We start from the raw sequence: 24,990 nt of genomic DNA, 5'->3' as shown, positions 1-24,990 counted from the left end.
TTCATATGTCCACCTGAAGATATAGAAGGTTCCGGTGTACATTTGGGACTTTTTAGTTTGTCCTTGTAAAATAAGACTTCAGCTTAACATCTAGTACTTTAGGTTATGCTTTACTTTGGCTACTGAAGGATGGCTAACCTTCAGTTCTGCAGGAGGCAAACAAAAATGCCATAATCCAGGTGTTTTGGCAAAATTCTCCAAGTATGCATCCTCTTCCCAATAGAAAATACTCAGCTTTTTGCTTATGCTTTCTTTTTTTAACCTGCTAATATCTATTTTTATACATTTGATTAGAGGGCATTTCACTGGATGGAGAAAGGACAGTATAACTCAGCGGTTAAATTTTAGTAGTTTTAGTTGTAGGTGAAAGTAGGCATTCAGATTTCCAAATTCTCTCCCTAACAAATCACAAAAAATAGGCATGAGTTTAAAAATAATTCCTTATGAGAGCTCTCCACCATTACTTTGATATCCTAATTGGAGAAGAGCAGAGTTTGGTTTTGGTTTTGGGGTGGGGTGGTTTTTCATGGATTGGTGTTTGTTTTGGGGTTTTTTTTGGTTTTTTTTTTTTGTCTTACTACCTGCACAAGTTAGTGTTTTCACAGAAAGCAAAGGCCCTATACAAAGTTCTTTGTAATTCTAACTCTGAAGTATATGGAGATCAGTACACTCTGGAGGACTCAGCATAGGATGGCGAGTCAGAGTTGATGTTGTTTTTCTTCAGTTTGACAGTAGCAGTCACTAAAGCAGCCTTTAATTTGGGTGCCAAGATTACGACACCTTTGTGGCTGGTTTGTGTATTTCAACTCTTCTGTGTCTCTGTTTGAAATTAGTAACAGCTGTTAGCATTCTGCAAGCCCAGAAATCAGGTCTGGAGTGTTTGGCATTCAGAATAAATCAGTGTTTGAAACGTAGCCCATCCTATGTTTCACTTTACCTATCTGTAAAAATGATGATCTGACACCATTGCCTTCTCAAAATATTACAGGTATTTTTTGTAACCTTTCAGCATGTAAAACATTAGAAAAGTTCTAAAGATAATGTTGGTTTGAAATCAGAAGCGCATATCATTGTAAAGTGTGGTTTGTCCTGTTCTTTAATGCTAGATAAGTTAAATCGGGGAAACAGATTTCCAAAACATAGTTCACTACTTTATGTTTTTCTGTTTTTACAAAAGACAGTGTTATAGTATTTTCCTTTTCTACTCTTATTTCTCCAGGCAACAGTCTTTATTCCATGTTTTAGCTGCATATTCCATATATAATACGGTAAGTTGTGTACCTTCACACTTAATATGGTTTCTCTGAACGTGCCATGAGATAATAAATTGCAATTCTGTATTTTCTTTCTCTGTAAAAAACCAAATCAACCAACCAACCAAAAAAACCCAACCTAACGTTTCAGAGACCTTTGGAAGTGTGTAGAAATAAATTGTTTGTTGACATGTTTTGAGTTGAAGTTAAAATAAAACAAAGCATCTTTATTATGAGTATCTTACTGGACAGACTGAACTGTGCATACAGTTCAATCAAAACTAAGTATTGTATCTAATAAGAATAATGAATTTGTGCTGTGCTGGTCTTTTATACTACTGGTATTTTCCCCCTATTATATTATATGTCTCCCATTCATTTGAATGGTGAGAAGGAAACCACACTGCAGAAAGATGCATGTTGTAGTAAACAGACATATTTCATAACCTGGAGGGTTCTAACAAATGGAAAATGGTTTTAAAGGTTGCATCTTTACTTAAGCCCTCGGTCTTGGTTCCAGTCCTGGGTGAGGATTTGTTAAGAGTGGGGTTTCCAGACTATATTATAAGGGTTAGAAACATACGTAATTTGTAATGTGTTTTGGCTGCATGCATAAAATAGAAGAAACAGAAATGCTATCATGTCCACATAAAACATGTTTTTTATGCGCTATCCCCTCATTCATTGTGCCCATTTTGATCATTTTTGTACGTCTTTCATTTTATGTCCATCAGCAGCTCCCTAGAATTTAATGTAAAAATATGTAAAGTTAAGAAGAAAGTGAAATTAAGCAGTTGGTCTAATTAAATACCACTTTGTTTCATTTTTCAGAGCTCTAGGAAATGTAACCTTTCTATCCTGTTTCAGTTTCTGTCTCCTTGCAATTGTTGGCTCTTAAAAGAACTGTCATTGCTGGAATTTGTTGTCTTTCACTTGTTATGTTGTCTTAAACTTTTCATTGTAAGCAGTGTCAACACACTGAGAAATAAAACTCTGGAAGGACCTTTATGTATCTCCTATAGAACATGGGACCAATATCTTCAAGTTGCCTGAAAAATATTGCTTAAAATCAACTGTTAAAGTATAATGATGGGAATACTGCACTGAGGTTTTTATTTTGCACTTACGTTGTTGCATTTTTCCTCTTAATGTATAGCAGTTCTTACGCTTTGGTTTTATCTCTAGAGCAAAGTTCTGCTAAGAACCTGAAAACATGAAAAAACTTATTCAACAATTAAGTCATTGTCCTTACAAATACTTTATCAGAGGGGTTATCTGAGCAGCTAAATGATAGTGACAGTTGGTTCCTGCCATAAAAGTCAAAAATTAATAGCAGAGGAAATAACTCAAGTTCAGTTTTGGAACAATAATTTTTTTTCTTTGGGTTTATTACATCTGCTTGCTATGGGCTGCTAAACTTGAGCAGGTTTATAATTATAGGTCACTCTTGAAAATTCCTGTGTTTATCAGATGGTGTTCTGACTGTAAAGCAAAACAAAGCAAGACCCCTTCCCTCCAAAAAAACCCCAAATTACAAGTAAATGGAAAATACATCCATCTGGAGAATAAGATTATACAGTTACTTGAAATTATTAGTACTGACAAGGATTTTGTGCATCAGTAGAGAGTTCTAATGAACAATCAAGACTTCCAGTTTACTTCTCAGTTGGAGGGTTGTGTATCATCCCTTCTGTCTATCAATATTTTAAATGTTTAAATATTAAGTGTGTTTGGTAGTGTCATAACTAGGGAGCTTATGCCATCAGGACAGGCATCCTCTTTCCTCCACTAGCTCAAGGAAGAACTAACAGCCCATGGTTATGAGGCTTTTGTTTTCAGCGTTTTAATATTTTTCACTGTCTGATTTTTAGGAAGTTGGATACTGTCAGGGAATGAGCCAGATCACAGCTTTACTCCTTATGTACATGAATGAAGAAGATGCCTTCTGGGCCTTGGTGAAACTTCTCTCTGGTCCAAAGCATGCTATGCATGGTATGGAGTTTCATGTCACTTAGTATATATTAGGTTTCCACCTTTCCTGTTTAAGTTGTAAAACATTTGAAAATGGAACTATGCTGTTCTGTCTGTATAGTCAAAATAAGACATAATGTGAGCTTTATACTGGGGGGCCATTGGATGTTACTGAAGCTCACCCATAATGGTAAGTAATTGTTTTTATATGTGATACCTTTCAAGTAGTTTTTAATGAAAATCAGATGTTTCCTTTCCTCCTAATCTCTCGGGGAACGTAACCAGTTTGAAGGTTGGTTATGTAGCTATCTATATAAGCAATAAAATACTACTGGAAACCTAATGTAGAATGTGTTAAATAATATTGTGACTATGCTGTCTTTGGCAGGACAGGAGTCCACAGTAAAAAATTGACACTGTATCTAGGCATTAACTTTGAGTTTCTTTGTTTTATCTCTGCCTGGCACAGCATTTCCTGCTGTCTTGTTACTTTTATGTTATTGGCAGTTCTCTCTTTCCATGCCAAATTTGGTATGATCTAGGCATATTCCATGCCTATTGGTATGGAACTACTCCAGGAATTCCAGCATTGTTTGTAGATGTTAATGATGTGGTGATTCAGAAAAGCTGTAGTTCTTGGAAGCCTGAAAAAGTAAATATTACCTAGAACTTGGGCTTTTTAGCAGATTTCTAACAGGCTCTGGCTCCTTTTCCTTGCTTAAGACTTCCTTGTACTGTGATAGCTTCCTTCCCTGGCTTTTCAGTGTTTCTGCATGTTCTCCGCCGCCAGCATGAAGTGCTAGTTGGCTATTCTTCTGTTTATAATTCTGCAAAGCTATTGCCTTTTTTTAAAAAAAAAAAAAAAAAAAAAGTGCTATCTGACAATGTCATAAGTGAAATTTTTAATTCCTCAAGGGTCAAAGAGTTGCTTGGAGCATTACACAATGATAATACAGATTAAAATCATCTTACAAAAAAATCTATAGATTTAATAATCATCAAAAGCTGTGCAGCTACAATTGTGCAAACACAACTATGTAGAATGCTGAGCTCCTCAAAGGTCATGGAAAATTTTAGGTGGTTTGGGGGTAAGTCTAAATCAACTCATTATGTACCAAATCATTTGATCTAGTTGTGATACATAGGAGCTTCATATAGGCGTAGTTGCCTTTTTAAGATGCTGTAGACTGTTAAACAAGATTTTAAAACTTATTCCAGATTTTGTGTTAGTGTTTTGTCCATGTCACCTTTTTTAGAACAGGAGAGTCGTAACCTTGGAATGCGATGCTAGTGGAGGACTGTTAGTATGAATTTCTCAGGCTGATTTTTGTAGTCATCATTTGAACTTGCTGTGATGAACAAAAGGGTTCTTCTGGTAGCTGGTGATGGACTTACACAGGCAGATGTGTCGCTTGTGTACATATGGGAGTCAGTGCACTGCCTGCGTAACTGTTACTGAATACCCCAGTCAGATCTTCCTCTCTCCCTCCTTCACTCCATCCCTTCTCCTTTCCACCCCCAGTTGCAGCGCACACACCTGTCAAGTGATTAGAAGGGGAAGGAGAGAGCCCTGAGTAGCCCAAGGCTTGACGAGTCCCTCTACAGGGCATAGGAACCATCATGCCACAGGTTCATACACCCACTGAAGCTGTCTTGGCAACAGCTATTAAGGAAGCTTGCATTTATAGATATGCTGACAAAACCTTAATTATAACTCAAATGTTCCCAATTTATCATTTATTAAATGTTACCAACCTAATCTAAGGTCCTGCTTTCAGCCGGTTGGACCAGGTAATCTCCAGAATCCCTTCCAAGCTAGATTTCCTATGATTCTTGGAATTGTATATGTTTTAAGTGAGTTTATACCACAGTGCAGCATTACTGTAAATATCACTCTAGATTCTGGAAAGGAAACTTTAAAAATGACTTAACTGCTGTCGTATAACTGTACTTTTTCTGTGTTCCTCTTTGGGGAAAGTACTTTTAAGCACTATTTATCACCTCTTTAAAGCCTACATAATTTCAATTCTAAATTGCCAATTTTCATGTAGGAAAACTTTTATAATCACATTTGATGCCACTGACCACCAGGCAGTTCTCTGAAATGAGCATCTCTATGGAAATTATAGGCGTGGGCTGAGTAATTCAATTAGAATCATATTGACAGCAGTAGGATGGTTAAAAGTTCCTCCCTGTGAATGCTTTCTGGGTGCAACCCATGTGTCTCAGATACATAACCAGACTAATTTCTAGCATAACACCACTTGAAATCAAGGGATGAATTTTGCCTCTCTGATGTTTCATGATGTATGGATGATGTGAAGTCTCTAAATGACAAATACAGGTATCTGACCCTGAAAATTATTTAGGTTTTTGAAAGTTTTTTCTGTGGGGGTTTTTATAGTCTTAACAATTCAAGGTAATGAGTTGGTATATATAAATTGAAAGAGCAAATTTCTATGGAAAAAGCACCTTCGAATGTTATTAATGATGGCTAATTAGATTTGGTGTTGTCATTCACTGTTTACATTAAGAAAAAAACCCAAACAGCTCACCTATATTAGTAAAATTTCCTAATATGCAACCTGAAATATGATGGAATGTGCATTTGTATCTATGAAATACTAAACTTGTGAGAATCTGCGATAGTAAGTCTTGCAGCTTAGTGACCATGCACTGAATTACATAATTGGTAACTAGAAAGAGTTTTCTTTTTGGTTTGGGACTTTTTTTAGTGATTTGTTTTAGTGGGTGGGGTTTTTTTGTTTGTTTGTTTGTTTGTTTTGGGGTCGTTTTGGGTTTTTGTTTGGTTGGTTTTTTTGTTTTTTGGTTCTTTCCAAGTGATGTGTTCTGTGGGTCCATACCTCTTCCCATTTCCATACTGCCTATCATTTTCAAGTAAAAACTGTTGAGGTGATTTTTTTTTATAGCCTTTTTTAATCCTAAGAATATGGAATTGCTGTACCAGACCTCTTTAAGCCAGTGTCCTGTCTCTAATAGTGACTAGCAACAGATACTCAATGAAGTGTCTGAGAATAAGGCAAGCAAAGATCAGCACCTCCTGGAAAATGTATTAGAATCACAAAATGCTTTGGGTTGGAAGGGACCTTTAGAGGCCATCCAGCCCAACCCCCCTGCAGTGAGCAGGGACAGCTTTAACCAGATCAGGGTGCTCAGAGCCCTGTCCAACCTGACCTGGAATGTTGCCAGCGATGGGGCCTCTACCACCTCTCTGGGCAACCTGTGCCAGTGCTTGACCACCCTCATTGTAAAAAATTTCTTCCTTATATCCAGTCTAAATCTATTCTTCTTTAGTTTAAATCCATTATTCCTTGTCCTGTCACAACAGGCCTTGCTAAAAAGATTCTCCCCATGCTTCCTGTAGGCCCCCTTTAACTACTGGAAGGTCGCAATAAGGTCTCCTCGCAGCCTTCTCTTCTCCAGGCTGAACAACCCCAACTCTCTCAGCCTGGCCTCATAGGAGAGGTGCTCCAGCCCTCGGATCATTTTTGTGGCCCTCCTCTGGACCCGCTCCAGCAGGTCCATGTCCTTCTTGTGCTGAGGGCCCCAGAGCTGGATGCAGTGCTGCGGGTGAGGTCTCACCAGAGCAGAGCAGAGCAGAGAGGCAGAATCACCTCCCTTGACCTGCTGGCCACGCTTCTTGTGATGCAGCCCAGGATATGGTTGGCTTTCTGGGCTGCAAGCACACATTGCCGGCTCATGTCCAGCTTTTCATCTACCAGTACCCCCAAGTCCTTCTCCGCAGGGCTGCTCTCAATCCTTCATCCCCCAGCCTGTATTGATATCGGGGGTTGCCCCATCCCAGGTGCAGGACCCTGCGCTTGGCCTTGTTGAACCTCATGAGGTTCACACAAGCCCACCTCTCCAGCTTGTCCAGGTCCCTTTGGATGACATCTCGTCCTCCTGGCGTGGCAACCGCACCACTCAGCTTGGTGTCATCTGCAAACTTGCTGAGGGTGCACTTGATCCCACTGTCTGTGTCATTGATGAAGATGTTAAATAGCACCGGTCCCCGTATGGATCCCTGAGGGACTCCACTTGTCACCGGTCTCCATGTGGACATCGAGCCATTGAGCCATTGTATTAGAGGCTGAAAGAATTTCTGGAGGAACTTCTTGAGATGGAAATTTATTTTGCCTTTAATAGTCTCCAGTAAACTGTTCTTCCTTAAATAAATCATTGTGTTTGACTATGGATTGTGTTCTTCCATTTTTGTTTTGACTCTACAACATGATTGTTTCTGGATGATGCCCTCTGGATTTTGCCTTAGAGAAGACTGTGAATGTTCATAACCTGTTTACTGCTGCACTTAGTGGTATTTCCCCTCAGCTGTTTCTTTACTGTAGGCTGATCAGATGTAGCGTTTTAATCTCTTCTTGACACAGAAGTGGTTGTATACTTTGATACTTTCTGTGACTTCTTGCCTTTTCCAGATTTTCCAATACTCTTTCAGGATGACTAGGACATGACTGATTGTTCACAGTGTGGACACATGGCAATGTCAAATAGCCTAGGTCCCAGCACAAACTCCCATGCAACTTCATGGGTGATGCCTTTTTGTATTTTTTATTTTACTGTCTTTTAATTCGCTGGATTAGCTGCTTTAGGAGATGGACTGAACAGATGAAGCTACTTCGGTGATTGACTTTCCAAAGGTACTTCATAGATTCTAATAGGCAATATCCACTGCTCTCTGTGCCTACATGCTCACCGATTTCTTCAAGGAAGCCCAGCAGATTTAAGAGATGTGACCTCTCTGTAAAAACCATGTTGATTCTTCTCTAGTGCATTGCTTCCATCTGGATGTCCACTTACCCAACTTTCTTTATTATGGTTTCTGTCGGTTTCCTCTTGGAGTATTGGCCTGAATATTGGACCAATATTGGACTGAAAACCAGTTTAAGAAAAGCTGACATCATGTCAGCCACTTTCCAGGCTCCTGGTATTTTAAGCAAGAGGTTTCACAGAACTGATATTTCAGCTACTTGATCTTTGAGTTCTTTTAGAGCTGTTTAGGGTTCTGACTTGGGAACCTCCCCAGTGTATTCCATGCAAAAATTTAACTTGTTTTTAGTATTGACTTTGTCTTTTCTGAGCACTTCTAAAAATCTTCACAGATTGTTGAACCTAGAAATTCTCTGTCAGGGTTTCTGCTTCCAAGGTGTTTGAAAATAGGTCTATTAGTATTTTTTTAATGTCTTTTGTAAGTTGTTTTTTTGGGGGAGGCTTGTTTTTCACATTTTTATACTGCCAGTGTTTGATCGTCTCTTTTTCTGATCTGAACACAGCTTCAGCTTTTTGAAGGATCTTCTTTGAATGGTTTCTTTTCCTGCTGTGTAGCTGTACTAGCTTTCCTTTGCATTTCAAGTTTTTTGGCTGGTGTTACGTGTTTGCTCTGAGCCTTTTTTTTAACTCTGCTGCTAACTCAGTTGGAAGGCGGTCTTAGTGCTTTCCTTTTCCAGTGAATGATTACTAAAAGTATTCAAGATTTTTAATATTGTGCTGGTTTTGGTTTGGATAGAATTAATTTTCTTCATAGTAGCTAGTATGGGGCTATGGTTTGGATTTGTGCTGGAAACAGTGTAGATAATTCAGGGATGTTTCAGTCACTGCTGAGCAGTGCTTGCACAGAGCCGAGGCCTTTTCTGCCTCTCACCCCACCCCAGCAGCGAGCAGGCTGGGGGCACAAGGAGCTGGGAGGGGACACAGCTGAGACAGCTGACCCCAACTGACCCAAGGGGTATCCCACACCGTATGACGTCATGCTCAGCATATAAAGCTGGGGGAAGAAGAAGGAAGGGGGGGATGTTTGGAATGATGGCGTTTGTCTTCCCAAGTCACCGTTACACGTGATGGAGCCCTGCTTTCCTGGAGATGGCCGAACACCTGCCTGCCAGTGGGAAGCAGTGAATGAATTCCTTGTTTTGCTTTGCTTGTGTGTGCAGCTTTTGTTTTACCTATTAAACTGTCTTTATCTCAACCCACGAGTTTTCTCACTTTTGCCCTTCCAATTCTCTGCCCCATCCCACTGAGGTGGGGAGGGTGAGTGAGCAGCTGTGTGGTGTTTGGTGGCCGACTGGGGTTAAACCACAACAAATATGCCCTTAGTTTCAGTTGTGTGAGCTTACAATCTTTACTTTATTCTGTATATTCATATTTGTTTTGGTAGAATATCCGTCTTGTCTTTTTTTTATGGCCTTTTATTCAGTGCAGACAGTTCTAGTAGCTGCCTGTGCTGTTTGCCCTTCTGTCGGGAATTTGCGGGGCATAATCCCTATTTGTCTTTTTGCTTTTAAAAGTTTTAGCTGGTGTGGGTTGTGGTTTTTTGTTTTGTTTTTTTAAGAATAATTATAAATTTGGTTTCCTCATGATCTTATAGTGGGTAGACTAAGGTAGGATTGATGAATCTGCTGTCATCTACCACTACTAATATAGTAATAGTCACTAAGGGAACATATTGACATTTTGCTATAGTCATTTGGACAGGAGTATGTGCATATCCGTATGTGGACATCATAATACTGCTATGAATGTCTGTTCAGATCCAGTGGTCTTATAGAAGGATAATGTTCTCAGAGCTCTGAATGCCTTTTTTTATGTCATTTTTATAGAACATACACCTGTTAAATGGTCAACTTCTTCTCTTAGGTTTTTTTATTCCTGGTTTTCCAAAACTCTTGAGGTTTCAAGAACATCATGACAAAATACTGAAAAAATTTTTGGCCAAACTTAAGCAGCATTTGGTAAGTATCTATATCGCAATAAAAGCAATACTAATTTACAACTTGCTACCTTGTTTCAGTTCAGGTTAACCCCCTAGTTTAAGAATACCTCAAACCTCAGAAAAAAATGCAAAGCTCGGAGGCAGAAGTGCTGTTGTTTTCATTACAGGCAAAGTTATGGTGTACCTTGGCAGAGTTATGATAAAATTGGGTCCTAAGAGTGATTAAATTGGGTGTCCGTCTCACTTCTGACCTCTGAGTTAAGGAAAATATGGGATCCTTCTCCCTGCCCTTGTGCAAACTGCTGTATAGCAAGCTGATGTTAAAACATTTGATCAAGAGTTTAGTGTATGTAGAGCTTTGTGGCTCATCCCTGGACAGAGGTGACTTTGCAACCAACCAGTTTTAAACTCTGTTTAAAAAATAACCTCTATTAGAGGAGTTAATGGTCCTTTTAAAATTTGCACATACTCGGTAGTATTTTCACGAAGCTGAATGTTGAGTGTTATGAAACTGCAAAGAAGCTTTAGCCATCTTTGAATGGGGTGGCATACCAGATGGACCATCTATGCTCATGGGGAAATTAGGCCCCTTAATTAAAGAATGAAATTCACTATTGGTCTAAGTGCTGTTTTGAGGTCCTGTGTTTGAAGAATTTGATTGTTTTAGGCTGGCGTCTGGTAGATAGGTATTCTTGTCACAAAATCTTTTCAACATTTGGCATGAATTGACAGCCTTGCTATAGAGAAATGAAAGACTAAATGGACCCAGTGCCTGAACTTTGGTTGCTCCAGAATATTGATTTATTTTCCTGAGAGAGGATTTAATCCTCTGTTGCCTCTGTCCCAAGAATAAGATGAAGGTCTAAGATCTGCATCTCCGAATGCATGTTTCAGGTGGTAAAGTTGATGAAGAAAAACTATAAAAGACAGAAATTGTATTTGTTGGATTGAAGTAACAGTGTTTCATGTAGTTAAATTAATTCTTTATGGTGAATTTTGGGTACATTGGCCTCAAGGTGAAAATTTTTTTTCATGGACAGTGCAAAGTATTACTTGGTTTTTGTGAGTATTTTTAAACTTGGGCATTTTTTACAGGACTCCCAAGATATGTCCACTAGCTTTTACACAACAAAGTGGTTTTTCCAGTGTTTCCTTGATCGTGTGAGTATGTTTTTCATTTTCCAGTTCCGTTTTTAATTGCGACTTGGGACAGATTGTTTTCAGTGTTGCCTGATTCTGTCATTGCAGACTCCCTTTACATTAAGCCTCAGGATATGGGATATCTACATACTTGAAGGAGAGCGGATTCTCACTGCTATGTCTTACACAATCCTGAAACTACACAGAAGTAAGGAATCTCTCAAACATCTGAATGCTAAACAGAGATTCAGCTGGTTTCGTTCTTACTTTGTGTAGCTTGACCTTGTGTGAAAATCTTAGTTTCCCATGCCTTATGCTATTTCTGACAGGTATTTTTCTTTCCTTATGCACAAAAAGATCAAAATATTTGCTTTATTAATATGTGTGTGTATGGTGGGTTGACCTTGGCTGGATGCCAGGTGCGCACCAAGCTGCTCTATCACTCGCTTCCTCAGCAGGATGGCAAGTGGTGGGAAGAAAATAAGATGGAAAAAAACCTCATGGGTCAAGATAAAGGCATTTTAAGAAAGCAAAAGTTGCTGATTAGACAATGGGGAAAAAATGTTGTAGTTCCATGGTTTTGGAAATGGCTTGTTAACCCCTACGGGATTTAAATTAATAAAAGAGTGCACAAAGAATCCAGAATGTGGCTCTAAATACCTGAAACTGTATCAGCAAACAACTCAGCAACGACGAATCACCAGTGTATGCCTTTCTTTATACCGTTGTTTGTCCAAGAACGTAATTAAAATTCAGGATTTCTGTAGTCTGCCTGGATGGCCTTCTCTTCCATCTCTTACCTTTGGGTAAAGTAAAATTTGAGATTTTGAACAGAAGAATTGTCCATAGCATCTATGCCTGGTTCCCCAAAGTGATTTAGCACCTTAAGTTCCAAAGGATCCAAACAGCTTTTGAGGATGGATGTTAGCTTCTAAATATACTTGAGCATTTCTCAGGATGATACCTTGTAGCTTGAGTTTGATACAGTCTTACTCTGGGACTTCGGCTTTCTTAGTGAAGTCATTTAACGCCATGTAAATTCAGAGGTCTGCATGGAGCTCTGCAGAATTGATGTCTCAATTTGCTTGCTAGTTTACCCTCCTTGAACTGTGGTGATACAACCTTACTATCTCACTGGGGTGTATTTGTTAGTTTGTTTGTAAACCACTTTGAAAAATGAAAAAGGTTACTTTTTTGAATATTGTACTTAAGAAAGCTAAACATTTAGAGGCAAATCGTTAGGCTTAACATTTTGGTTTATCTTCTTTATTTGCAAATAGACATCTACTTGAAAATCTTTTTTTATTGACCACTCTTTTTGTCAGAAGACCTGAGGAAAAAGTTCGAGTGCAGGTCTGCTTGCTTAGCAAGTCCTTAGCAACTTTCTCCGTGATCAAAACGCCAAGAGTACCTTACGGCAACAGAGAAGAGGTTAGAGGACTGGCAGAGAAGGTGGCAGAAGACAGATTCTGATTTGTTTTCCAGTCTCTTGTCTACCCTTAAAAACATTGGTGGTATAGCTATCCAGTCAAAGTGCCATTGTGGAATACATGCTAAGAGCATTTTTATTACAGTGCAAAAAACATTTTTTATGGTTTCTGTATAGAAATTGTACATTCTGGAACTTTTGATGGCATACATATGCTTAAAGAAGCTACATAGGAATGCAGTTGCAGCCTTGCAAGGCAAATAGGTTTGTGTGGGAAACATGGCCTTACTGCTGTGTAAAAAGGAAAAGAAAAATAATGTGATAACTGTAAAATGACTTTCAAAATATGACCTGGATTTGATTGAAGTAACAAAAAGTACCTGAATTTTCAGAGAGCCTGAAGCAATGGTTCTGAAGTGTGAACTGGCATCATCATTTCATCAGAAGTTAATTCAGTTGTGAATGAGAATACTGTAAATATAATTTTTTAAAATGTTTTACTGCTCTTCAAAGCTCTTAATAAGAGAGATGATGTATATTGTACAGATCTACAGCACTGTTTTGTAAGTTGAGGGTGCAGGCTGAAAAAAAAAGACCGGAAGCTGTTGGACATAAGAAGGCTGAAGGAGGATGACTTGTAGTTTTCTGAAGATGTCATGTCTTGGAAAACATTGTCCTAAGTAGAGAATGATAAGTAGGAAGCATTTCCATGCTGATTTGGAAGTGAATTTTTAATGCATTTTACAGATTTCTGGTGTAGAATTCTGTTATCTGCTTAATTAATAAGTGTTTTTCATTCTGCTTTGAAAACAAAAGCATCTAATGTCTAAAGTACATCTTCCAATGTTCATAATAAAGATATTTTAATGCATAATATTTTCTTCTTATATAGAGCATCTGATGAAATTACAAATGGAAGAGCTTGTAGAATTTCTGCAGGAGTCTTTAGCCAAGGATTTCTTCTATGAAGATGACTTTGTAATAGACCAGCTCCAAAATTCTATATCAGAATTGAAACGAGCAAAGCTGGATTTACCAGTAGCTGGTAAGAAACTTGTACATATGCAGATTTAGATATTTGGAGTTATTCACATGTTGTCCATTTTTAAAGTGTTAATTCATGCTGTTAAAAATTGTGCAAATATTTATCTCTTCATCACTGCATAGGTTTTAGGATTTTTTTTCCCCCAAAATATTTTACAGTTTAAAATCAACACACTTCATGAGTTTGCTCTTTTTTTGGTGTTTCGTTTACTGGTTGTAAGTTAATGGCAAAGCACTTTAAAACATCCCCTGTTCTGATAATTTTATTAACTTGAATTTATAAAATCTTTAAGATAGAAGATTAAATGTCAGGCCTTCAAATTATTTGAAGCAACAGCGGTGTCTGAGAATCCAGACTGTTTTGTAGCTTGATTAGCTATGGAACACACTTGAGGTCACATAGCTTCTTCTGTTAGTCAAATCCAGATTTTTAATTGTCTGCAGGTAATAGACCTTCTAGGTGTTTAGCTGAATTATTTTCTTTGTTTCTTCTCAGCCTTTGTGTTTGTTCTTTTTGGTTGCAGTGCGGAGATGGTGGTTTCGTGGGGCACTACTTACGAAATGTATATAGGATCTCTTCTTCCTGTATTAAGATTCTGTTATCTTTTCTATCCCTACTTCCACAATCTTTAATTAGAAATTTTTTTGTGATTATTCAGAGTCCTTTTTCTTTATCCTTGCTAGTTGTAAAACAGTATGTGAGAAAGAATATATGTTTTTAAAAATCTGGCAGAAATTACCTTAAACTAACTTTATTAAGTTGCTGTGGTTAGCTTTCAGAAGTTAAGAAGTGTCAGAATAAAGGTTCCCTATGTAGCATTGTTGTGATAATTTTTTCCTGAAGCTCTGTCATTAATGAACTTCATTTTTCTGTTTCTAGAGACCTTATTTATTGCATGTAGTATTAGGCTGTTTCAGGACTACTCATCATGGATAGGTACCTGTTGCATCTGGCTCTTCAGCAGATCTGTCCCTCTGGAGTAGAAACACTTTCTGTACATTTGTTTCCCATTGTCTTGGCTTCTTGTCGGAGTTTCCCGTTTCTCTTGCTCCCTATTCCTGTGTTTTGCCCTCTCTGACTTTCTAGAACATCTCTCCAGCACGCTTTCTTCCATGCACAATAGCTCTAAGTCTAGTTCCTGCTCTTGTCTTTTCGTCTGCTCGGTCTTCTTGGTCCTTCTCAGGCACAGACGGTGTTGTGCGGGTCTGCAGTTCTCCATGGGACTGCGTGCACTGCTTCTTCCCCGTTCTGATCACAGCCTCCCCATCCTGCCTCCTCCATCCTTTTTCCACAAGCTAGCTTTCAGTCTTGACTCACTCTTCAGAGCAAGTTGCTCTTTTCAGCACTACTCTTCAGCTGTGTGCGTTGTCAGACATCTTGTCGCAGCTGACACTTGGTCATGGTGACTAGATGTGAGCAAATATGGCAATGAGCAACTTAGTCTTTCGCATCAATTCCAATCCATCGTGTTAAAGGAAGATAGATCATGGGAGTGCTTTCTGTTAAATTTTAAATACGGAGTTCTCCCTGATTATATTTGAATGGTGAGGGGGTTACCCCAAAAAACTTTAAGTGTTTGTAGATGAGTTGATTTTTCATGGATGTGGTAAAGTAAATTTCAGCAGTGAGAAGCTTCTAGTTTCCACTTGAAACTGTGGTAGCTGAAGAGTTGGGAAAGATTTTTGTAGTTTGCTATGTGATGAATTTAATCTTCCAGCCTAGAAAATCACGTGCAAGTTACTTGTATTGAGAGTTTCTGTGAAAAATACAGAATTTACAGCAAATTTTCTTGATGGAAAAAAACTGAAAGCAGAAGGTCAGTTCTAACTTATGTTTAAGTCAGTTCTAACTTATGTTTTAAGGCTTTTCTTTTGGGAGAATGTAAAATGCCTTCAAGTGAAATTTTGTTTGAGAATATTCTGGATTTTCAGAGAAAAATAAAGGAGGCTTTAGGTGACATAAGAGCCATCCACCTTGCAATGCAGTAACAGAAAGTGTGAGACACAGGGAGTCTTCTTGTGGAGACCAACAGCAAGGGGTAGTGAATGTATCCTTCTGAACGAGGGAGGTTTAATATTGAAATAGGAAAAGCAAAGCCAAAGTGAAGTGTATTTTGGTGCTGGATGAGGAATTGAGCTTTTCTCTTTTTAATTTCAAAGTAGCCTGGGAAAGCCTCTCTGTGTGGTATATTTTTGCCAGGGGTAAATGGGAGCATTACTTAACCTTTCACAAAATAAATATAAAATGCCTTCATCCTAATCCTTGGGAATCTAGCTGATTTGTCTGCTGTTATCTGTAGTTGAGTGAGGCTGCCTCATTTGTTCTTCATATTAATTTCACAAGGCTTTGATTTATTTTTTTTTCTTTTCCCACTTTGATGTTCATTTTGGTTTTACTAATCACTGTCTTCAGGCAATAATATTTTTCTACAGGTTCTCAGCATTCTCTAGACATTCAGCTTTGCTCATGTGTCTGTCTGACTCTACTATCTTTACTACCTTCAGTCTATTTTTACTATTTTTCTTTGAATTTCATGTAAAACTTATGAAAACATTATATGGCATGCAGTAATACACACAAAAAATACCAGACTGTTCATATAAGTATCCACTGTAGCCTGAGAAAATAGCGTTTATTTTAGTTTTCTCAGCTGAAATCAAAGCACCACTTCCTATCTTGTACTTTTTTTTTTATTCATTGAGCAAAAATTACACCTTTAAGAACTAAAGTAAAAATGCATGTTAGGAAAAAGAAAAAAAATCTCCATCTTACAGTTGCATCAATATCAGTCATCCAGGAATAGCAGTGAGCTAATTAAGCTCAGTGGAATTTTCCATCTGGCATCCTTTGTTAGGCTGTATAGATTTTCCTGCCCTAGTAGGGTAAGCTGCAGTAGGATATTAAAAGAGGTAGTAACTTTTGCGTTACTTTAAAGTAGATGTCTGCTTATGTCTGATGTAGCTTTCTCTGGCTTGCTTCCTCCATGGCTTCTCCCACTGAATTAAGGAGCTCCTTGTTCCCTTCAGAGCAGAGAGGAAGGGACTTCATTTAATGCTTCTCACTGATAAAACCCTTAAAGTGCTCAGCCACAACATGGACGTTAAGGGGATAGTGCTAATTTTGGATGTCAGTGAAATGCTTTTGCCAGTACTAGGGCTATTTTGCATAAAGCAGACCATGGATTTTGATTCCTCTTTTGGTAATTTCTAGTCTAACTGCTGGCAGTATAGGATAGCCTGTAGTTAGGAACTACAACCTTCAGAGGACGGCTTGCAATTTAAGTGCTGTTCTCAAAACCCAAGGTAGGCATCCCTGTTCCGGTGGAGATGCCGTCTCCCTACAAAATCTTACTGTCATCGGACTGTCTCTCTGTGGAGACACTAAACTGTATGGATAAGCACACTTTTTGGCAAGCTGCTTGGTTATCAAGACCTCGGAGAGGCAGGCTGTGACAGCTATACAGTGGAAACTGTCCTTTGAGGTACTCCTCCTCTGACACTATCCTCAAGCAAATTTAGTAAAAAAGGCAATTGGTATTTTCTGGATTGCCTGGAACATTACGAAGGGTGTGCACACCATGGCAGGTTCTTGAACAGCACACTCATCTAAATCTGTATGACTCGTGCTCACATCTTCTCAAGGAGCCAGATCTGACGCAGAGCGGACAATCTCTTCCTTAATTCAAGGATGATGTCTAGAGCGTAGTGAAAGGAATTTTCTTGGTATACACCACAGATTTCCAAAATTTCTTGATGCAGATTGTTTCCTTGGCTGTTATTTAAAACAGCAGCAAAATTCTTTAAATGCTGACAAGATACAGATAGAATTTCCAGCTTTAAGTTATTCCTGTAGGGCTACGTAAATAATGCAATGCTTAATAAACAGTATTTATATATTAATACATATCTTTTTTAATAGTGTCTGACTTTTAATAAACAAAAGTGCTTACCAGTGACAGTTTTATATTCTACTTAAAAATATGTGGCTGAAAATAGTTTATTAATGTAGTGCTTCATAAATGAGACAGTCAGGCCTGCCTTCAAGGCTGAAGGCTTTTAGGTCTGTTCTTCAGACAATTTCTCACCTGTGTTTTGATATAAGGTGTCCTGAAAAGGCAGGGCAGAGGTATCCTGGGTTGGATTTTTTTAATGACTGAAAGTTTAATAGACCTTACAGCAGCTGAGGAGGCCTTAAATCAGAAGTAACGGTCTTTTACCTTAACTTTAAAGCAATATTGGCAAATGTGGAATCTGCCCTCGTCCTTGTGATCATCTTAACTATATTTGTACGTGGTAACACCAGCTTTAAACTCTGACTCAGTTCTTCTAGTTCTCCCAGCCTTTGCTGTATTCAGAGAAAACTACCAAAGTTTGAATCTTGAGTTTACCATAAATTTTTAAATGTTTATCTGCTATCTATCTTTAAAGGTATATTGTATTAAACTTATTATCAATATCTTTTATTCAGATATCTGTCTCTTAAATACACATCAGTGACAGTGCAGAATTATATACTATGTTTGATAATCTATTAAATAATGTCTATTCTCTGCTGTTAATGCGCCTTTTGACAGCCAGAACGATAGAAATATGTAAGTCAGTTTGACTTTCCTGTTTCTGATGGTGTCTCTCTTTTGGTTGTGTTTTGTTTCAGAGGAATTTTGGATTTTTCACTTGTGCTTGAAGAATACACAAGTAGCTATTTCATACAATGCACTTCATGTTTTAATCAACTAAACTAAGTTTTCTGCCTTGTTTCTTGTGTGATACAACTACTTTACAATATTGTGAAGAAAATTAATATAGGGAATTATACTAATATAATTAGTATATTATTTTCAGCAGTTTTAGACATTGGCTTTGCATCATTTAAAAATCTTTACTGTTTAAAACTTGCATGCTTTTTAAAAATACCATCCAGATAGTTATGTTGGTCATTGTTCATATTCCTATTTTAAACTGACTTTTTAAGAAAGTGTACTTTCTGGAAGAAATGTGGAATTAGGGATGTAAAGCAAAGTGGTTAATTTTAGACTTTTTTTTTTTTTTTTTGGCAAAGGCAGCTCACAGACATACAGCTGGCCACCTGTATCTTCTGGTTGATGACCAAATTTGTTAATGTTTCTATTGTTTATCTAAATGCAGATGTTTATAAAGTAAGTTTTCCTTACTGTCAGTACTACAAAAGTGACATAGCAGCAGAAAGGCAAACAGTTTATTTTGTTCTACCTTCAAGTTGTCAGGCAATATTTCATTTTAGTAACTCCTTTGCCATTGATGGCATGTAAAGGAGGAGGAGCAGAGGTTGACTTTCAGACAGCAGCTTCAGCTTCTAGTGCAGGCACTTGAAATTTCTTTAAAATTCTCTTGGACTTGTAAACTGAAAAAGTAAGATGGGATGTCACTGATGGAAAATAAACACAAAATATCAAGATGTCATTTTAAGAGTTGTTTTTATGACCATTACCATCCTTGAAAATTGTGTTAGAACAGTCAAAGTGCATGTATTCTGGTGCTGAAATTAAGGACTAGACTGTTATTCACCGGAGAGAGCACTTAAAGCACTTTACTCCAATTACATGTCTGCAATTCAAAGCATGAGGCTGTTAGTGCCTCCTGAAGCAATTATCTGTAAAAGTCTTGTAGTTGAGATCGACTTCCACTGGGTGGTGACCAAGACTTGTTAGAGCAGGAAGAAGTCAGTAGACTAAAACTTTCTTTAATATGGCTTGAATTTCTTATCTTTTGGGGAACAGTCAGACCTGCTCATGTTTGGTTTGCTTTGCTGCTTTTCATGTCAGGTAAAATGTTTACCAGCAGCAAACAAGCACCTGATTGTTCTTGTTTTGCTTAATTTGTCTCCCTCTACTTCCATTTCTCTCCTTCCTCACCCATTTTTCACCCTGTTTTCCTTGTTTGCTTATTTTATGCCACACTGCATACAAGCCAACTAAATCACTACCTTTCTTTTAAAGGGAAAATAGAAAATCCTATAGTCCCAGCTCTGTAAATTCTGATATAAGCTGTTATGTTTGTCTTTGAGAAAAGCCAGTGACTAAACTCTGTCTAGGAACCTGTTCTGTTGAAGGAAGAGGGGAAGAGAAGGGTGAGAGTTACCCAGTCCTGCATCTCATGCAAATACTGGCAACCTGGGAAAAAAATCTGATTGCCTGTTTGCTTCAGAAGACAAAGGCACATTCAATGACTGTAGTGGTCGCTCTAAAACAATCTTGGCTGAACTGGACAGCTTTTTCTTAACTTCTAGTTTTAAAATGCTTTTAAACCTTGTGTGTAAACATCAGAGATTGTGTAGAAAAGCACTTGTCCCAGAAATACTTTTTGTAGAATTCAAATGTTTCTCCCTTCCTCAGTCAGACAGGTATGTCCAGAAAGTGAATTAACTCAGACTTTGGATCAACATCACAAACAGATATTCAATTGAATGTCCTTAAGAACATCCAAATAAAATTTCTGCATGCTCAGATCTGAGGAGTTTGAACAGTGAGTTTAGTTGAAGTAGTAAAGGTGATGGTTGAGAGCTGTCCGTAAGGCTTTAGGCAGATTTGGAGTGGGGTAGATGAGACATGCGGCTTGTAAGAATTGGTGCTTTTGCATGCTTCTCTGGTGAGCTATTTGTGTTCCTCTTAACAGTAGAAATGTTTGTTGTGACTTGGTTTCTTTTGTTTGCTTTTGCAGTGTGGTTTCTATTCCTCAGCTTTTTGCTTTTATTACCTTCTTTCTGTCTTTCTTGCCAGCATGCAGCATTATGGTTTTCTTGCTGATAGTGGACTACTTAAAGCATTCATGGATGTAGTTTACATGCTATTTTGTGCATTTGAGGAATGTCTAATTGTATTAATGTGCATGGTGATAGATTCAGTTATCCTCTACTTGTTTAATTTTGTGGACTTTTTTTGAACTTCAGGAGTGTTTATTTGTTTTTAAAGTACTTGGTAGTTCCTCTGGAAGTGACAGCTCTCTGTGTGTATGTATGATCTGTGTACTTAAATCAGAATTAAATATCTGTTTTGCAGTTTAAAACAAATTGGTTTTCCTTTAGAAGGTGACCGGTTTGCAGGATGTCTTTGTGCTGCAGCATTATAGATCCTTACACAACTCCTTTCCTTCCAATGCTTTTTATGGCAGAAGGTGATGAGAGCTCAAGCACTTTTGAACCAGAACAAGGCCTGTGCTTCGTAGCTTTGATTACTGAATGGAATACCTCTAGCAATGCAGCCTTTCTCAAAGTTTCACATGCAGATGTGGTTGATTAAGCAAGCAGTGTCAGTTGTTTCTGTCTAAGGTCAAGTTAAAGCAAGTTCTATGGAAGCCCTGTGGCTAGGATTTAAAGCTGTATTTCTTCTTTTCCCTGCTGACCCTCCTTCCACACATGCTTGTTGTTCCATATTTTTGTTTTCCCTGAAAGTACTAAGCTCTGGTATTACCAGCCTAGAAATGTGGTATCATGCTATTAGAATGCAGAGGTTTTCTTCTAAACAACTGTTGTCTTGGAATACTTTGCTTGTTACTCAGTACATGAATTAATGTCGAGTTTTAGCAGTTTCACCACAGACGTGGTAAGACTTCTGTGATATTCATTTTAGAGCTGTAATTCATGTTATAGTATACATCATCTAGACAGTACAGCCCACATATGCCTAGTTGTCGTGTGTTCTTTTACCCTGAAATGTGAAGGAAAGATGACAGAAAGTAATCTTCAAAGCAGCCTAGATAGAATTCAATAAAAATGTCTGCAGTATTTTCACTTGGGTATTATTAGAGCTTAATGGTAATTAAGAAACCTTAAGTGTGTGAAATTAAAAAAACAAAAAACTCACACAAACCCACCTTTATTGTACAACCAAGTATATTTCAAAGGATCTCATAGTGCTCTGTATGCATTTCTTAGAGTAAAAGCTGGAAGAAAGGAAATCAATTCATGCTTTTAACATCTCTGTACAAATGAAGGAATCATTGCAGCTACTAGAGGAACTTGTCTTCTTTTTTTTATATATATATATAGCTTGAATCGTTTAATTTCAAGCAGGGAAGAAAAGAAAGAATTTTTCTAAAACATTTATTGCATACAAGGACAGAAATTAAATAATTTACAGATGTGGAGGAGCCATTTTCTTATGCCATTGCATAACTACTATGGATCACCTGGAGATTATAAATGGATTAGCAGCATATAGAGACTAGTTCTATATTATTTAGATGACAAGTTTTTGATATGTCCTTTGAGTATTGTTTCTTAATTCAGACTTCATGCTATTTTAACATTCAAAATTAGTGAGATTGAAAGCACTGTAATACATAGTTCCAGTATCAGGAATGTTTATTATGGGCAAAATTCACTTTTATTTAGAAGACAAGATCTTCAGCTTTGCCTGACACTGTGTTTGAAGATGCAAATGGAATTAAATGCTACAAATGCCTTTTGTCAAACTGAAGCAAGTTCAGAAAGTGAACTCCTGTTCAGAAGGACTAAAGAACAATTTTGAAGAGGCTGGTGCAGCAGACAGTATACTGCAGAGCTGTTAAATCATCCGTTTACAGCATCCATGCAACTCATTCCTCTGTCCCCATATCTGCTTTTCTAGTGGTGCACTGCTGGGGAGTGCAACTCTACAAATCCACGCTCCAGATTTTAGCCTGATTTGTGAGTAGTGGGGCCCCGCAGTGAGAGAGGACAAACCACAAGGCTTGTAATTCCAAGAGCCGCTCATTGGAGCCTAATGCTGAGGTGCTACCCCACCACGTAACCTGCTGTACTGTCTTGCAACCATTTGTGTAGGTGTTCTCCATCACAGAGTATAGCGTGCAAGGTGTATAATCCTATAAAATGATTTAACATGTGGAATCTCCCCTTTGGGGACAAGTAACTGGGGAGGAGGCTCAGCATGAGTATCTTCCTTCGCTAAGTTGTAGCGAGGTAGACAGTGAGTACCTTCAGTGTAAGAGCATAGGTTTGTGTATCTAAATAATTGTGTGATCATAACTGAGCAGAGGATAACTAGGGGAAAATAAGAGTGGAGGAGTTTTCTATAGAAAGCCTGGGTAGGCTGTGTTTATTATATGTAAACTGAGGTTTCTGAACTTATGTATTTCTAAAGGAAAGGGTAGGTTTCCATATGAACTTTGGCCTCATGTGAAGACTTTGAAAATCAAGAAAAGGCTAGTTTAATTGTTTGGCAAAACCAGGCTGGTTTTGTTAGGTACTTTTTATTTAGTTACCTTGTCATGACACATGGCGTCATTGTATTCTTCTCTGCTGTCCTGCTATGTCCTAGCTGGCACAAACTGTAAGTGTTTGTTTAGTTTATATAGCAACTGATCTGTGATGGTAGTTTGTTACGGTGTTATAATAAATAATACTGACCTTGGCTGCTGGCATTCCTCTGTGTATCTCTATCATGAACCAGTCATCAAAGATTGAACTCATACTATTGACTGTAAAAATGACCATAGCTCACTTCTAACCACAGCACTTGTGTCGGGGATAGAGACATTTGTGTGTATTCGCTCCTCTGAACCCATATAGACACATAAAAGGAATTTTAATTACAAATAGGTAGAAAGAGTGAGGTGCTACCTGTATGATCTTTGATGGTGGAGAAAGGCTCTACAGTTCTCGTCTTAAGAAGAAGCAGGAATTAAAATTATTTTACTGACAGCCATTTTATATCATTTATTTTGCATAACATTTAAGCAAGGGTAGCCATTTTTTTTTCTCCTTACAGCAGAGCTTTTGCTTAATAAATATATACAGAATAGGATCTTTGCTTATGCTGAATTTAAAAGTTTGTTTATTTGGGGGTAAATACTGAACATCAAATAAATTAAATTTAGATTAATAAATTTAATGAGAAGTATGTGACCTTTTCTGCTTATAATGGGAAAGTGTCCTGGTTTCAGCTGGGATAGAGTTAGTTTTCTTTGTAGTAGCAGGCATAGTGCTGTGTTTTGGATTTAGTAGGAGAAGAATGTTGATAACACGCTGATGTTTTTAGTTGTTGCTAAGTACTGCTTATGCTAGTCAAGGACTTTCCAGGTTCCCATGCTCTGCCAGGTGCACAAGAAGCTGGGAGGGGGCACAGCCAGAATAGTTGATCCCAACTGCCCCAAGGGCCATTCCATACCATATGGCGTCACGCTCAGTATAGAAACTGGGGGGGGTTGGCCAGGGAGCAGCGATTGCTGCTCGGTAACTGTCTGGGTATCGGTCAGCGGGTGGTGAGCAGTTGCATTGTGCATCACTTGCTTTGTATATTATTATTATCATCATAACCATTATTATTATTATTTTTATCATTATTATCATCATTATTATATTGTTATTATTATCATTACTATTTTACTTTATTTCAATTATTAAACTGTTTTTAACCCAGGAGTGTTTCTCACTCTTACTCCTCCAATTCTCCCCCCATCCCATCAGGGTAGGGGGAGTGAGTGAGCGGCTGCGTGGTGCTTAGTTGCTGGCTGAGGCTAAACCACGACAGAAAGTAACGTATTGCACAACTGAATAAGTTACTTGCAAGTGGATATGGTAAAAGACTGTAGCTAAGCAAATGAAGAGCGTTGACTGCTAAGGAGAAAGACTGCAGTGGAAAATTCAATGTAAATTGTTCTATGAGCAGCATCAAGCAATGAAAAGCTTCTTTATTCTTTCTGTAGTGGCAATGTGGATTGTTCTGTGTCCCCACATAACTGATGTTTACCACTGGCTGTTGCGATGTGTTGAGCTTCAGTCTGGTAGAACTTTCCATTTCATATCCTAGTTCTGTAAATGATGTCCTTGTGTTTGGCAAAACTCGTCTATTGACCACTCAATTGAAATCATGACGTAGCCAGAATCAGTATTAGCTACGTCAGTTGCCCTATAACTGATAGAAAACTGAACTGAAAAAAAATATGATTCTGCATAGAGTCTTTTAGATATAAGGTAGCTTTTTGATATTGAGGATGTGATTTCTAGGCAGGGGTTGAGGGGGAACAAGGACTTAACTGTGGAGATGTTAACTGGGACCTCCACCCAAAAAAAGAATTGAGAGAAAGTTCAAAGATGTCTGGATGCGAGTGAGGAGCTGATAGTATAGCTTACCAGAGGTGAACATTAAAAGATGAATGAATGGAAGACAATAGGTTGGGAGAGGGATATTGGGAAAGATTTTTAAAGTGGAGAAAATAGTTTACTTAATTTGACAGGGACAGTGTGAGGAGGGTTACGTACAGAGTAGGTACTGTAACCAAAATGTCATCTAGGAAAATGATTTTTTTACAGCAGTGTCATGAATGAGCAAAAGCTTGGCAAGATTGCGTCAGCTGTAGAAAGGAAGATTAGAGTAACTGGTTGAGATGAGAGTCTAAACAAAATTTTTGTTCGATGTCAGTATATGGAAAAA

General features: G+C 38.1%; 1 protein-coding gene across 1 annotated transcript in view; it reads left to right on the top strand.

Annotated features, from left to right (window-relative positions):
* USP6NL (USP6 N-terminal like) overlaps positions 1 to 24,990 on the top strand; it is a 102,308-nt gene that overhangs the window by 75,512 nt on the left and 1,806 nt on the right. The window contains exons 8-13 of the mRNA XM_075716183.1: positions 1,220 to 1,268; positions 3,125 to 3,245; positions 9,894 to 9,988; positions 11,065 to 11,130; positions 11,218 to 11,317; positions 13,431 to 13,583. Coding sequence (XP_075572298.1) covers positions 1,220 to 1,268; positions 3,125 to 3,245; positions 9,894 to 9,988; positions 11,065 to 11,130; positions 11,218 to 11,317; positions 13,431 to 13,583 — 584 coding nt within the window. The remainder of the gene's footprint in view (positions 1 to 1,219; positions 1,269 to 3,124; positions 3,246 to 9,893; positions 9,989 to 11,064; positions 11,131 to 11,217; positions 11,318 to 13,430; positions 13,584 to 24,990) is intronic.

The sequence above is a fragment of the Pelecanus crispus genome, chromosome 1, assembly GCF_030463565.1.
Source record: "Pelecanus crispus isolate bPelCri1 chromosome 1, bPelCri1.pri, whole genome shotgun sequence".
Taxonomy (NCBI): Eukaryota; Metazoa; Chordata; class Aves; order Pelecaniformes; family Pelecanidae; genus Pelecanus; species Pelecanus crispus.
The sequence above is the reverse complement of the archived record's forward strand: the minus strand, read 5'-3'. Positions and strand labels throughout refer to the sequence as shown.